At 40.8% G+C, this 15,953-nt stretch overlaps 1 protein-coding gene across 1 annotated transcript in view; it reads left to right on the top strand.

The window, feature by feature from the left end:
- EBF2 (EBF transcription factor 2) overlaps positions 1-14,208 on the top strand; it is a 190,650-nt gene extending 176,442 nt beyond the window's left edge. Inside the window, exons 15-16 of the mRNA XM_059393196.1 lie at positions 6,328-6,495; positions 11,324-14,208. Coding sequence (XP_059249179.1) covers positions 6,328-6,495; positions 11,324-11,355 — 200 coding nt within the window. The 3' untranslated portion in view covers positions 11,356-14,208. The remainder of the gene's footprint in view (positions 1-6,327; positions 6,496-11,323) is intronic.
- Positions 14,209-15,953: the final 1,745 nt, after the last annotated feature.

The raw sequence follows: 15,953 nt of genomic DNA, 5'->3' as shown, positions 1-15,953 counted from the left end.
ATAAAAGTAAAAATAGGAATAGAAATAGGTGGTCAGATTCAGAAGACCATGTTCTAAAATCATTCAATAATATAAGAAATATTTCATTTATTTATAATATACAATTAAACTGACCCCTATAGAATTACTTGTTTTGTTTCTCCAAATGGTAATTTTACATATTCGATGTACCATTTATGAACAAGCATCTGTGTATGAGGCTGAACCACATAAATTGTCATTTTTTGTAGCTCAAAAATGGCCAATATAATAATATAGTAGTAGTAGTAGTGTGGTGATGAGGGAGAGAGAGCAAAAGACAGACAGGGAGGGGTTAGGTGAGTAGGGTTGAGAGAGACAGACAGACACAGAGAGAGGATGAAGAGATAAATGAATATATCCACTGGGTAATTGCTTGATGTTTCTTACAAGGTAATTCCTTTAGTAGGGAAGGGACCTTCCCACTCCAGCAAGTAACAACTTCCTTCCACTAGCCTTTCTTGATTATCCAGTCCCATTGCCGCAAGGAAAATGATAGCACCCATTAAGTCACCCACCAAAACAAGACAGTGTATGCAGAATAGAAAGAGGCCCCTTGCCCAAGGGAAGGGGGAAACGCAACAGCAAACCTGCTCCTTGTGCCTCCTGGGTCCCTCTGATCTGCACCTTTTTTTTCTGAAGGAGGGTCTGAAGAAGTTGCAGACTGGGAATGGATTCCAAACAGTGCCTGCGTTATGATAAAATCCCCTACTGCAAAAATACTGAATACCCCACAGAGTTCATTACAATAACATCTGACCTGTATTTCTAGCCAGCTAAGTCTTAACTTCTCTGGGAAATACCAAAAAACAGCCCAGGGGAAACCATTTTGTCAATTCTGTTGCCTGTGTCTAAAAAAACACCAGTCTACAATTTTTCGTTGTCTTTTTTAAACGAGTCCGATGCGGCCAGACCAGGGCATGGAGCAATCGTTTGCCAGAGTCGTTCAGAAGAAATAAAGCCAAGCCTCTCGGTCAAGTTGATTCGCATTGCGGCCAATGCAGAGTATCAGAAACCTGCATCTTTACTGCTCTTGCTCTCACACGACTTCAAAAATGGCCAAACAGATGTTTTTTCAATTTCACATACAAACTCCACTTCCTGGCGGTAGCAGTGTGTGCCAAGTTCCAGCTCAGTGCAAGTTTTTATGGCTGAATTCTAAACCCCTGACAATAGGGGGTTATAATGAAATGCTGACAGACCCCTTAGCGCCAGCAAATGCAATGGCTCAGTGCAAAGGAGGATATGGTGGCCGGTGAGTTCCAGCTGGGACTCGGCAAGCCAGTCAATCCTTATAAGAAGAAAAGTGGTTTTTCCTTAACTCCCCATGTTCACAGAGATTTGGGGGCCAGACTTCCTCACCTTTTCTTTGGCCTCTGTCCATAGAGAGAGAGAGAGAGAGATGTCCAGAGACATTCTCAGTTGTGATCAGCTTTCCTAAAATGGTGCACTCTGGTGTCCCCACAGTTGGTCTACTCGACAAGCTTGCAACACCCATGGGCCCACTTCTTCCAAAGCAGAATCGCCACTAAACAGTTCCAAAGTTTGGGACAGAATCTATACAGAAATCCAACCTATGTTCAGGGAGTCCTACTTCATTGACATCGCCTTAGACTATGCCCTGGGGCTCAATATTTTTATATTTTCAAAATAAATATCAAGACATTTTCTATTGTAGAGTATTAAATGATGATTATAGAAAATTTAGAACATATGGAAATAGTTTCAAAAAGAAAGCCTACTCCCACCATAAAAAACAACCCAACCTTGTTAACATCTTGACATATTGCTATTGTCTTCTTCTCCAGGAAAGAAAAAAATCCTGTTACAATAGTAACATTCTCATTATGCACAATTTAAGAAGCATGTATAGGTAAAAAAGGAAAGAAAAATGACACATTTTATTTCTGTGCAGGCATGACCATTGTTAACTTTTAAAGTATGGCCTTCCAGCCATAGAAGGATACATTTTGGAAATTATAATGTCTACTCTGATGCACAGCTAATGGGATTCTGCCATGAGATAAATGAAAGAGGGAGTGGAAGAAAAGTGGCAGAATTATCAAAGCCGCAGATATGAAGCTAGGCTCCGTAAAATCTGTCAATGATGCAGACTTGTATCCTAAGACTGGGGAACAGAGATGAGAAGTGATGTTTGCTTTGTGAAGTTCACGGCAATCAAGAAGCTTTTCCCAGGAATTTGAGAATTTATTAGTCTCTTTGCCTTTGTGTGTGTGTGTGTGTGTGTGTGTGTGTGTGTGTTTAGCAGAAAGGTTAAAAGGCAACCTGGTTTGCAGGTAGTAAAGCCTTAAATAGAAGAGGAACATTAACACACAGGAAATCTGTTATGCCTATTGTTAAGGGTTATATTGTTTTTTTTATACCACCCCCCCCCCCAATGGAGATTTTCCACTTGTTTATTTTAACAGCTTTGGTTTTTGCTACATCAAAAGTAATGCAAGTTCATTACAGAAAACTTTGCAAATAGGGACAAGTGAAAGGAGTAAATTCAAGAGCATTCATAATCCATTGACCAGAGAGAACATTGTTAAAAGTTTGGATTATATCGCATCCTTCTAAACTTTTACTTTGTATGTTTTCTTAAAAAATAAGCCTGGGTTTGAGGTACATGTTATGACATAATTTGCATTATTCATCTTAGGAGGCATATCTTTCTGAGTCATCAAATATTCTTCTCCAACATTAGCATTAAAATTTGCGTAGCATTCTATTTTATAGAGTGAATATACTTTACCCTGTTGCTTAGTCACTTCTGGGTTTTTTTCCCTAATTTCTCACAATTATAAAAATGTCCTTGAATCTATTTTGTTTTTTTTTTTTTTTTTGCAAATTTATGATTATCTCCTTGGGATTAATTTCTCAAAATTAAATTACGAGGTTAAAAAATATGCACATTTTAAAACACTTTGGTTTTAAATACACATTGCCAAAGTCCTCCCCAGAGAGATGAATGCTCCCCTTAGAAAAGGAAGAGTATCTGTTTCCCTGGCCTGTTCATTTCTTCTTAATCTTTGTCAATTTCGCAAAGTGGTAAGTATCCTCTTGTTACTGTTTTAATTTGCATTTGATTACTTAGCAGTTTGAAGGTTTTCAGGTCTGTAAAGAGCTTTTGGTCATTTTCCTTCCTGTCTCCTTTGGTGACTTTGCTTTTCCTTTCCTTGCCCACTTTTCTAATTGGGATGTTTTCTTTTTTCTAATTAATTTGTAAGAAACCTATCAGTTATCAGGGATATGAACATATCTAAATAATTATCAGGAAGATTTTTTCTAATTTGTCATCTGCCTTTTCTCTGTTATGGAAGGTTTTTTTGGTCACATGACCAGTCTTGTGATGTTCTCCTTAGGCTTTGAGGTTATAAGAATTGTGTAAATTATATAACCTTCCTAATTTTTCTACTAGTGCCTTCATAATTTTAACAAATAACTGATTAGTCCACTTACATTTACCTTAGTGTTTAACATGAGGAATTGCTTTAAATTTCTGTCTCTGGGGGACTTGCATATTGTTCCCATGCATTTATGTCCCCATTAATTTGAAATGTCGCCTTTATTAAGTTTCAGTTCTCATATATATCCAGGTCTGTTTCTGGCCTCTTTTTTCTCCAGGGATTTGTCTGCCTGTTTCTGTGTTAGTATAACACTGACTTCATTGATGTAAATTTTTTGTTAAGTTTTAATATCTGTTAAGATAAATGCCTCCTTAGTACTTATGAAGTATTCACAAAACTTTCTGGGTCTTACAGTGTTGTTGCTTTTTAAACAGACAAACATAGAAATTGTGTTTGTTGAAATACACAAATTAAAATTCCTTTTGGAATTTTGAATATAGTGGCATTAAATTTTAAATTAATTTGGAAGTTAATTTACCATTTTACAAAAATTACATAAAAACTATTTTAAATGGTATTCATCCTTTCTGAAGGAGGCATAATATTCTATTGTATGTACAGACCGTATCTTCTTTATCCATTCATCTGTTGAAGGTCATCTTGGCTCTTTCAGTTATCATGTGGTTTTACTTACTTGTGGAGCATAAGGAATAACAGGGGGGACATTAGGAGAAGGAAAGGATAAGTGAATTGAGGAAAATCCGAGGGGGGATGAAGCATGAGAGACTGTGGACTCTGAGAAACAAACTGAGGGTTTTGGAGGGGAGGGGGTGGGGGGTTGGTGAGCCTGGTGATGGGTATTAAGAAGGGCACATATTATTGCATGGAGCACTGGGGGTGGTGCATAAATAATGAATCTTGGAACTCTAAAAAAATAAAATAATAAAAAAATAAATTAAATAAATGAATAAAATCCTAAAAAAATACACCCCTATTTTAAATGGGCATTTTATAGCCCTGTGCTTATTCAACCCTACAACAGTTGTCTTATGTCACTTAAAGTAAAGTTTGAGGTGACTCTTCCACTGAGGCAGCCACATTTGACCTAATACATCTACTTTAGGTTGGGGATTGTTATTTAGAAAAGAAATATTTGTAAAAGTGAGTCCTGCACTGAATATAAACAGAATCAGGTGTGTATATGTAGGCTTAATTCACCTTATAAAAACCCCCCTCTGTAACAGTGTAGGGGGGAAGGTGGTGTTATAGCAGACACAGAAACCAAGGCGCCATCTTGATGCCTTCATGGTTCATATCATGGCAGCAGAGATTGGACTGTGGTCAGAATCAGGGCCTCCTGAGTCTCAGCTTTTCTTTGGCCTCTAATTCTGCACCTTACACAAAGAGGAAAGGTCTCTGACCCCATTTCATTGATGCTGAAGCCAATGTGAAAAGAGGCGATTTTGCTTGAGAGTGTGACTATAATCCATTCTCAATGTTTAACCCTGTATCCTATTCTATAATAGTGAATTAGCCCAATTTTTTCTTCCGTTTCATCTTCAAGTATTATGTGAGATTCTTCCAAGACTTTACCCTCCTTTCCAATTCTTTTGATTTATGTTACTTGAGGAAAGAAAGAGATATACTTGGATACTTCCTTCTACATAGCTCTTTAAATCAGGACTATATAAGGATGAGCAGTTTTTAGATAAAGCTCTTTGTTTGAAGTCTTTGGTTTGTCTATATAAGACATCATATTGGAGGTATGCTGTATGATTGCTTTATATATGCAATTCTGTGAGCTAGCACAAAATATATCTTTATAGTGAGAGGGGAGAAATGGGGACTGAATCTTACACAGGTCATCAGAACAGCTGACCTTCAATTCACCTTGACTTGGCCTTTGAATCGTCGGTCACTCTCATGTCCTCACTTTCAAAATTTACTTTGCGGAGTAGCTGGGTCACTGGAACCAGAAGTTTCCATTCCTGGCTTTGACCACTAGGTTCCAGTAATTCTTGTACCAACTCATGTGACAGCTCAGAAATCTGGAGATTGTGCTAAAATAAGTCCCTGGAACTTGACCTTATTCCACAAGATGCTGTATCTGACAATTTTACCCTTGTGAACTCTAGTTTACCCCTTACTTGAGCTAGTTGAACATAGAAGATAAAATTATCTTCTTGTATGATGTAACTTGGTAGAGTATCTGACATTAAGAGGTAGGGCATTTCATTGTGGAAATCGCCTTTATTTTTCTTGGAAATTAAAACACTTAGCTTTTGGCTTCCTTTAAGTAATTTTATTGTTAATATTGGTGTTTTTCTGAGCATTACATCAGAGGGGTCTGACTTGCAACTTCATTTCCCAGGAGCTCTGAAAGTAGAGAGAGAGGGAGGTAATCTAGATATTAATAAACATTTACATTTAATGAGGCAGTGGCCCATAGAGATGGCACTCTCAGAGATGTTAACACCATAGATTAAACATCCTGGGCCGTGAGAATTGCCAGGAAAGCACAGAGCACCCAGGTAGGACTTCTTTCTAGGGTGAAAAAAGTTTCCATTCTTGAGTAGATTTGATGATTTTTCAGATGTTGATCTCCATGTTCTCCTGTCAAGCTTCTCCTCATGAACAAAGACCTATCAGAGTATTACCTCCTGCTGCTGCCTTCCTGATTCCCTGGCAGAAGAACAGTCTCCCTGCTGAGTCTCCCCAGCATTGTGTACATTCCTCCAGTAGGGTTGTTACCCTAGTCATTGTTTTGTTTGTATGTTCCCCCCACAGGGCAAGGCAGGGATGCTGTCACATTCAACTTGTTATAATCCCTAGAATCTGGGATAGTGCCTGGAGTGAATGAGTAATTTCTCAATGAATGTATACAGGTTTTATGTCTTGAAGACAGAATTTAACTCCTAGGTTTGTCCTTTCCTAAGAGGATTGTGCATTTGCTTTCCAGTCATGTCATCAAGTCCCACTGTTGGATCTTCTAGCACGTCCTCCATCCTCCCATTTTCCTCTTCAGTTTTTCCTGCTGTCAAACAGAAGAGTGCCTTTGCCCCTGTCATCAGGCCACAAGGCTCCCCTTCACCTGCCTGCTCCAGTGGCAATGGAAATGGATTCAGAGGTAAGCAAAGATATCACTTTGGTACCACCATAATAAATGGGCCACAGGACCAACAAAGTAAGAGCAGACAGCACAGCATCGGTCCCTATCTCTAGCCATTTACCTACAAAGAGATGCTTTGGTGTTTCCATGATGGGACACAGAAGGCTTGTACAACTGAGCCACTGCACCACCCGAGAACAAGAAGGGGGAAAACTGAGAAGTCGGACAGCTCTTCAAGGTCACAAAATTAAGTATGATAGAGCCATATGTATCTTCCAGGACTGTCTGGAATTCCCAGACCTTTGCTTTCCATAGGCCCATGTCATGATTTCCTAGAGGGTTCCTGGTCACATCAGATCACAGCAGACCACATGGTGAGTGCTACTTACCTAATAGGCTTGCCCATCTGCAGTGTATACCTATTCCCATGGTATACATGGATAGGAGCGACCAGCACATTGTGAGAAATCTGGTTCCATGCCAGTCACATTGATAGCAGTTGTCAGATAAGGGTGGAGCAGGAAAGAAAGAAAAAAAAGACATACACTGTCTAAGAACAAAAATTAATATCATCCATCAAACCAATTTTTGAGCGATGTCTGAAAATATAGCATGACGTAACATAAAGGAAGTGTGATGAATACATGAGAATCTAATCATCTCACTGTGAATGGGAGGCAGCTGAAGACGAAAGAGCAAATTGGAACCTATTGAAGACTATGGATCCTGACAAGCCACATTATTTTTAGGCTCTTCTTCATGTCTTGACCTGAAAACATTCATGACAAGCAAGTGTTTGATAAAACCAAGCAGGGCAGAAGTTGGTTAACCCCTTGCCTCTCAAAGCCTCTGAGGACAGCAGAGCCTTGCATTAGCTGTGTGATCCTTGGGACGGCATCTGTCTAGTAGCTTTATGATTGTGCATAGATTCCTGATCCTCTGGGTCACATGTAAAGGTTCATCCACCAGTTGTGGCTGAGCAGAGCTCTGGGAGTTATGGTAGGTTCCTGTGTCATTCTACCATAAAAGACAGGGGTGTCTCCTCAAAATCAAGTGACTTGACAGAGAAACTATGAAATAGGAACTGAAACCCAGCACTCAGAAGAGTCCCTGAAAAGTCTTACTTCCATCTAGACAAAGCAGCTAGGTAACATGCCACCCAGTGTGTGAGCAGCCAGAAGCATCTGTCTATTTGAGAGGGAAAAATAGGTATATATATATATTTCATTTTCATCTAGATGTCGGATCCCTAGGGAAACAGGTTCAGCCTGTAGCTGTGTTGCCCACTTGCCCTGTCTCTCCTCAAGGGCCAGTGGTTTCCATCTCACCCTTCGTGGATATGCTCAGAACTTTTTCTATGGATGGCTTCATCTCCAGACTGATAACTGTTGGCAATTGTTAAGTTTTTGCTTTATCTTTCCCTTCTGCATGCCTACTTCAGTGGCAATATCTCCCCTTTCTAAGTTCTGTGGTTTTAGTCCATTCCTTAACCAAGTGGGGGCCCCACAGGTCTCATGGGAAATGCAGAGTGGGAACCCCACGAAAGGCTAAGAGGGAGTATAGGTGTAGGTGAAAGTCAGGAGGGATGCAGACCTTTCCTTGTTCCAGACAGCCCTGGCCAACATTTTCAACTTCACTTTGAGGAGAAAAAGTATAATGTGACTTCCACTTACCGCCCCTCCCTTACCTCCTCTCTAGCACATTGGGGAAGTTGAGCTGGTGGTCTCAGATCTTCTGGATCTGTACTGTCCAGGGAGACTCGCATATAGGGCTTGCTTGGCTTTGGCCCACCCAGTAGGCCAGGATCAATTTTTCACTGGCTCCCATGGCCTCGAATCCCTACCCTGCCTGTTGCTGTATGCCCAAGTCTTGCTGTGGTATTACCTGCTCCGGGTTGAGTTGGCTCAAAGAGCTGGAAGTATCTGTGTGGTCATAGCGAGGTCTCTCTGTGGAGGTAGCAGTAGCTGAAATAGCCAAAATAAGGATCTCTCTAGGGTCCTTAGCCATGTGAGCTCCTGGTCAGCACAGGTCAGAATAGTTAGACCGAGGAAGTGGCTGAGCCATCCGTTCTTTGTCTGTGGGTGTGATGATGTCACCAGTTACACGTAGGCTCTGGGATCTAGTCTCATTTCTATAGAACACTGAGAACTCCCAAGCCTGTTTTATTTTTTAATTTTTTTAAAAAGATTTTATTTGACAGACAGAGATCACAAGTAGGCAGAGAGGCAGGCAGAGAGAGAGAGAGAGAGAGGAGGAAGCAGGCTCCCTGCGGAGCAGAGAGCCCAATGCATGGCTCGACCCCAGGACCCTGAGATCATGACCTGAACTGAAGGGAGAGGCTTAACCCACTGAGCCACCCAGGCGCCCCCCCAAGCCTGCTTTAGATCCTACAATTCCCTCTCAATTTCTCTGGTGATCTGAATCTTAAGAAGAAGAAGGAAGACTGGGATAGGAGGGTGAGGAGGAAGGGGGTAACAGCATACAGACTCCCAGGCTTCCTCAGTTTGCATCCAGGTCCGATGCGTAGAGCGAGAAAATGAGCGGACATCAAATGCTCTAGTCGTGGTTACTGAGTGAAGGATTCCTGGGATTCTAGGGGTGATAAACACGAAGCTTCACCTTTTTAGAAACAGACAGTAGGAGAGGCAAAGTGTGTTCTGAGGTGCTTGAGTGATCATAGGCTGATGGAGAGGTTCTGCTCATGACTTGTAAGGTGAGATGGTCTCCGTCATCTGCAGAGGCCATGTACAACCAGCCCTCTCTGAGACTGGCTGGTTTTTAGCAAGACCTTGAACCAAGCGCTTTACACAAATTATCTTGCTCAAGCCTCACATGTGACTGGAAGGGGAAGGTCATACCATCCTCATCATCTTCAGTGAAGTAGTTTTCCCGAGGCCACACAGTAAAATGACCTCAGACATTTTGGCTCCAGGGCCTGTGCTGTGACAGCCCACTGTCTCACCATGGACAAGAATAGTGCAGTTCCTCTCCGCACCCTTCACCCATATCTACTTTCCACCTGGACCAAAGCGAGATTATTACCTTCTCATGAAATGCCAAAGGCAGAAAGAAATTGGACAAAGTGCAGGTCCACACCCCACCCCCAACTGCCATACACAAGCTTACTTTTTTCCCAATTAACTTCTGCTTTCTGTCTGTTGGCTATGGTTTCTACAAGCAGAAATTCAGGGTCACCACATAGCAGAGATGGCACTGGATCTTCTTCTTTGAGCATTCTGCCCTTTTAATGAGCTCCTTCGGTAACTCTCTGAGGACCCAGAAAAAAGAAGTGGCTGATGAGTTTTAAGTGTAATAGACAAGTTCAAGTTGAAAGCATGAGCCAGAATCCTACTGCCAGAGAGCTTACGTGCAGTGTTCACTGTCCCACCTTCTACCTCATTTATCAGGCATTTGCAGTGATGAGTATAGATTGTCAAGATAATATTATGCACTATGTGCCTGATTCATTTTCCAGCTCCCTCCAGGAAAAGAAAAAAAAAAAAAAAACCCTCCTACACTCTGGGATAATTACCAGGGTTGCTATGTCTCCAAATCATCAGGGAGTGTCCAGAATTGAACTCCCTTTATTGAAAAGTTACATCGATTCAATATATAGTAATACAGGCAAAAATAATTAAGGCTTTGCTAGCTGTGTAAGACCTTAATCCAGATCTCACAAACATTCAATAAAGGCTGTATGGGCAGGGAAATAGGCAGCTGACAGCTTTGCCTGAGAAGACTAGCTGGCCTGGAGAGAAGGGGCGGAGGGGGGGGAGTGTTGGGGGCAAGCTGGAAGAATTTTGGCCATTTGCTTGTCAGTTTAGTAAGCACCACTCAGCAAAATACTTCTGTGATCATTGATAAGCTCTAGATGAGCCAGAGACAATAAAACTCAAAGGATCAAATACTAGATATGGCTTGAAGTTTTGACACAAGGCAACTACTCTGGTGATTTCCAAGAATGTGAAAATTCTATGGGTTCATCACCTGAAAGCCAAGGTCAGAGGGGTGCATTTTGCGGTGTGATTTTTCCCCATTTTGCTGATGCTGCTTTGTTTCCCACATCAAGGGGAAACCTTGGACCCAGTACCCCGCACAAGGATTATCTGTGTCTTCATTAGCTGGAGGAAACATTGGGCACTACTAGGGAATGGGAGGGGTGAAGAGTGGAGATTGGGTGACTCCCAAATTAGTAACTAAATTAAGTCTTCAATCTCAGTGGATCAGTATTCATCAGTGAACAAGCATCACATACCAGTAGTAAGCATTAAAGACAGATGAGCTTGGGGGTTGGGGGGGAAGCCCACCACATTTCAGCCAGAGTGGATAGAAACCTAGAATCATAGAAAGCCCTGTTTGTTATAAATGTTATATATGATGTTATAAATGATGCCTGGAAAGTACTTGATAGGCTTGGCACCTGGAGTTTTCTAGATAGTTCTAGAATATGTAATCTAGATATAATCTAGAAATTATGATAGTCTAATGATGAAAAATAAATATATTGCAAATACATTAAAACATAGTTTTTTTTGTATGTTTGTGTCTATCATGTCAAGTATACAAACCATTAATATAACACAAGGCAAAACCTAGCTCTTGGCCTCCCCGCAAAATTTCAACCAGCCTGTTTATATTGCAGTGATTTGATAATAAGGCTTCCGTGCCACTGATAGGCTGTGTTTAGACCAAACCTGGAGAAAATGGGTTCCCACATCAGCAGAGTGCACCATCTCCCTGCGTTGTACCGGACTCTGTCAGTCCCCACCCCTGCCCCTCTCTCTGGGTTAGAAACCAAAGCATAAGCATCTCTGAGTCTCATTCCCATCCCTCTCTTTCCTTGTAGCCATGACCGGGCTTGTCGTGCCCCCAATGTAAAGAAGAGGAAGAACTGCTTTCTGATAGCACAAAACTACTTACTCTGATGGACCAATAATGAAGAAAGCACTAGGAGCTCTTCGGGGATAGTTGTGCCCCAGAATGAACATGACGGACAGATTTGGGTATGCAAGGACCTGCATCTTACCTGGTCTCACGTTTCTCATCTAGCTCTCATGGTGGCTACACCAACTGACCCTCTTGGGGACAAGGACAAAAGATGTCATTGACGTAGTCAGTGCTAAGAGCAGAAATGCAACTCTTTGTTATGAACATTATGAGAACCACCTTCCTATGTTTGTAAAATATTTAAGAAAAAAAATTGGCAAACAATTCATGCTTAATATTTTGGATACTATTTGTTTTTCTTTGTAGGAAAAAAAAAGTTGAAAGTTTCTATTTTCTATGAAGCCTTTCAGATACCAATTTAGTTTATGCAGAAAAAAAAATTGAACAAAACAGGGTACCAGCATGGAAGACTTTCTTAAACAAAACCTGAATTGAATGATGAAATGTTGTTGTATGTGTGTTTGCTTATAGTTTAATCTCTTTAAAAAACAAACAAACAAAAAAAAAAACAAAAAAAGGGAAAAATTTTAAAATGTTTTACAATTATTTAAATAAATAAACGTGTAACTTATTGTAAGTAGAGGTAGAAATTAAGACCTTTTTGGAAGAGAGAGGAATTTCTCTTCCTGTTGTAAAATGAAAATGATGCAAACCAGTAGTAACAAGTTTAAAAGGTGTGTGATTATTACTGCAGTTACTTACTAGACTTTTATCCCCCATCCTGCATCCCCCTCTTTTTCCATCATTTGATTGACCCATGTACATTATATAGATTCCTACAGAACAGCCTGATGCAGAAACAGTGATTCGGTCCATGTGTGTACACAAATACTCAAACTCATCAGTTCATTCATTCCCAGCTCCATCCACTTTCTAAATAGTCTACATGTCCCTTTTGGTATTCACTCTTTGTGGATTTTTTAAAAATTTATATTGGCTTTCAACCTTCTCCTCTTGAGCAGTGCAGAGAATTCCCATGTGGTAGTGCATCCCAGGCTTTGCCTCCCGAGCAGAGACACGTGTCTCACCTAAAAGAAGAGCCAAAGCCATGTGACTTTCCCAACCAAGTGGCCCCTTTGGAATTCTCCCTTGACAGAGCCACACATCCCCTCCTCTTTGGTTACCTGCTTGAGCACAGAGGTGTGAGCCCCACAGAACTTCAGAGACAGGATTTAAGGAAGATGATCCTGTTTCTTGGACTCTTAAGCATGAATCTTAGAATGTCCACGTCCTTTCTTCTCTCTGCAGGTTTCCCCTCTCATGGCATTCAACTCACTTAAAAAGATACATATCTTAGCTGACACAGTTTCCAGGCAAGAAAGGGATGGTGTGTGGAAGAGGAATGTTAAAAGCCCTAAACTCCTCTCCTAATGTTCAGAAAGATGGTAACCCAGATTCTTAGCAGGATTAGAGATTAGGGGTTTCTGTGTTCCAAGCAGCACAAAGACCCAGGGCTGCAGTGGGCTCTCCATACTTCTGGAACTAGCTCTTAGGCCAAGAAATGTTGCAGGAGCTGCTAACAGTGGCTGAGTTTTCAAAGTCTGTTTGATCCTGAAGATGTATCTGGACTTATTTGGATTTCCAATAAGGATGCCATTTCTTCCTAGTTGGATATCCAGTAAGGGTTTTTCTTGTTGACTCATTAGTACCATAATACAATCCATATACAGATTTTCGTCTGGGGTTCTAACAGTGAAAGTTGTGGCAGCTCTCATGGAAGAACATCTTTCGTGCATCTGAGCCAGTTTTAGAGGACCTCACAAATGCCGCCTCCCTTCTGTTTGTCACATTGATACCTGTTCACAGCTATTCAGCCTCCAACAGTCTCATTTGTCTTCAACTATTCTGGAATTACTCAATATGACCCAAATATAATTTCTATGCACATGAGAATCCAAAGTTTTGGAAACTTGGCATGCTTAGAATTACTGCTGATGGTCCTTCGTGGTCAGGGCTTATGGCACCAAGACACAGGCACAGGAGAGAAAGCTCTCCCATGAGAAATCTGATCGAAGGGGAAGGGTGTGCAGAATACAAACATGACCGTCCCAAAGTGAAGGCGGAACAAAACTAAGCATGTTTCAACCTGGATTCGCGCCAATCCAACATAAGGAAATGTTTTTTTAAGTAGCATTGCTTTTAGAATCTGTGAATTTTGCTCTTGCATGAAGATGATGCAGTACTGTCTTCAAATTGATTGTAGAATTTGTTGGTAGCTTTACACCGAAAAATGTGTGTAACTAAATACCAGACATCCTTGACCATTGAGCTAGAATCTTGGCAGCAACAGATCTATTTAATTGTACAAATGTGTGTAAGGATTATTTTTAGTGTACTAATAAATTAAGAACAAAGCTACTCGGTCCTCTTCAGTCTTGCTGTTGAATCATTCCAGTCCCAGATTAATTTTGTGCCACTTGGAATACGAGTATTTCTATAGGTAACTACAAATTCTATCCTATCTTTGTAAGAGGAGCTGTGTAAGATTTTCCATTTAAGGGGACAATTTACTTCATTATTTATCTCATTTTTTGTTATAGCGTCATATTTTTTCCAGTTTTTCTTTGCACATTTCAATATGCATGGTTTAAAAACCATTATCTTCTCTACCTTTTGTATAGTAAAGTCTCATTTTCAAACTGTATAGTTTCATTTTATCGTTTTGCTTTGTCAGTTATATACAGTATAAAGTTGCTATGCACAGAGCTTTTTGTAAAGACAGCTTTTTTGTTTACTGTTTTTAATGGTCTTACTTATTAAAGAATATCTTGTTTGTAAAATGAATATGTCTACTTCAGTTTTAAACTTTAAATTATCCTAACAAAAAATAAAATTTTTGTACTGTAAAAATGATTGGAACTTTGCCTTTTTTTTTTCCTGAAGTGAAAAAAATTAGTTTGGGATTTGTTCTTCAGTTTGGGGATTTTCTCATAACTGCTAGTCCCTGAGCTCTGGTTGAGGAAATCTTACTACAGCTTTTGCTTACATGGAAAGCTTTCTGAGCTGTTCACTTGGAAGAGAGAATATGTATGACTTTAGGTCATTTTTCTCTATGTATTCACCTGTATATCCATTTGGTCGAATTCCTTCATAAATACTCAAAAGGATCCTACTGACTAAGTTGGTCTTTGGTCGTAAGGAATTCTTGAGGTAGGTAAGTAGGTGGTCTGCTTAGGTTTGAAACTGCATGTTGAATAATGTTAAAACTGATTCGTCAGACAGCGAAGAGCTGGACACGAAGGCTTGAGGCCAATCTTAGATCTCTTCTTAGAAGACAGCAAGATGTATACCCCTGGAAGGGGATGACCCATAGGCAATGGTTCATACAGGAAGATAGAAAGGCTGCAGGAGCTCAGAGAACACAGCAATTACAGAGGGTTGGAATGATCAGAGAAGGTTCCATGGGGGAGGTAAGGCTGGATGAGCCTTCCAAGAATGGTAGGAATTTTGTTTGCAGAGGTTGGTAGGGAGCACTGCAGATGGGAAAGCCATCGCAAACCAAGACCTGTAAAGGGAAGTTCACAAAGCACATTTAGGTGAATGTGATTCTAAATGTCATTTTCTAGCAGACTGTTCACAAGCATACACATAATTGGATTATCTCATTTCTCTCTACAAGGGTAGAGTGTTCTTGAAAACACAAATTATCGTGAAAACATAAATTGTGTCCCTTGCATGAGTGGATGAGATGCTCTTGCTGAGCACGACTCTGAGAAAGCCCCCACTGCAGTTTTCTTTTTCTCTGTGAAGACAAGATGTCTGCCTGGACAGAGCTCACCCTTGATCTTCTCATGGGGAAGAGCTTGCTCTGTGCAGCATGGCATCCTCTCCTCCTTCGGGCCTGGTTCAAGTATCTTCTACTTATGGAGGTCTTGGCTGACCTCTGACCATGCAAGCTTCCCAGTGACTCTCTTTAACTGAGCTCTGCTTGTGTTCTTATCACAATTTGTATTCACTCATTGTGTACTTTAGACTGAAGGCTCACAAGTACAAGGGCCTTATAACTCTCAGTACTTCCTGTGGAGCACCTAGTTCAGTGCCGGAGGTGCCTAACAGATACCTGTTAAATTAGTGAATGAGCATATTGGATGCTGAGCCCAAGAGGCAGCTCTGCCTTGTCGTGTGGGAGAGGTAGCCAATCTGTCACAAATGAGAGGAAATAGCATCACTTGGAGAGTCCACTCCTTAGGGAGTATCTTGTCAGTCAACTAATCAAAAAAAGTGATGAAGTGTGTCTATAATGTGATGTGGCTTGTTGCTTAATAAACATAGAAATCTCAAAAAGGGAGGAAGTGAGAAAGCAGAAGCCTCTGGCTGGTAGCCTCTTGGGTCAGTTGCTTTGCCCCTTGGCCCTGGAACTTATCCCATATGGACTTTCATGATGCTCAGATGTAATTCCAGAACCAGAACCAGGGCCTTTTAGGAAAATGTGCATTCCATTCCCGTTCCAGATATGATGCTCGACTTGTTGGCTGCACACTTGAATCGCAAAGAGCTTATAGTGCCTTCACCAAACTGCAAGTTCACAG

The sequence above is a fragment of the Mustela nigripes genome, chromosome 1 (genome assembly GCF_022355385.1).
Source record: "Mustela nigripes isolate SB6536 chromosome 1, MUSNIG.SB6536, whole genome shotgun sequence".
In the NCBI taxonomy this organism is placed as follows: Eukaryota; Metazoa; Chordata; class Mammalia; order Carnivora; family Mustelidae; genus Mustela; species Mustela nigripes.
This window is presented reverse-complemented; position numbering and strand designations above follow the sequence as displayed.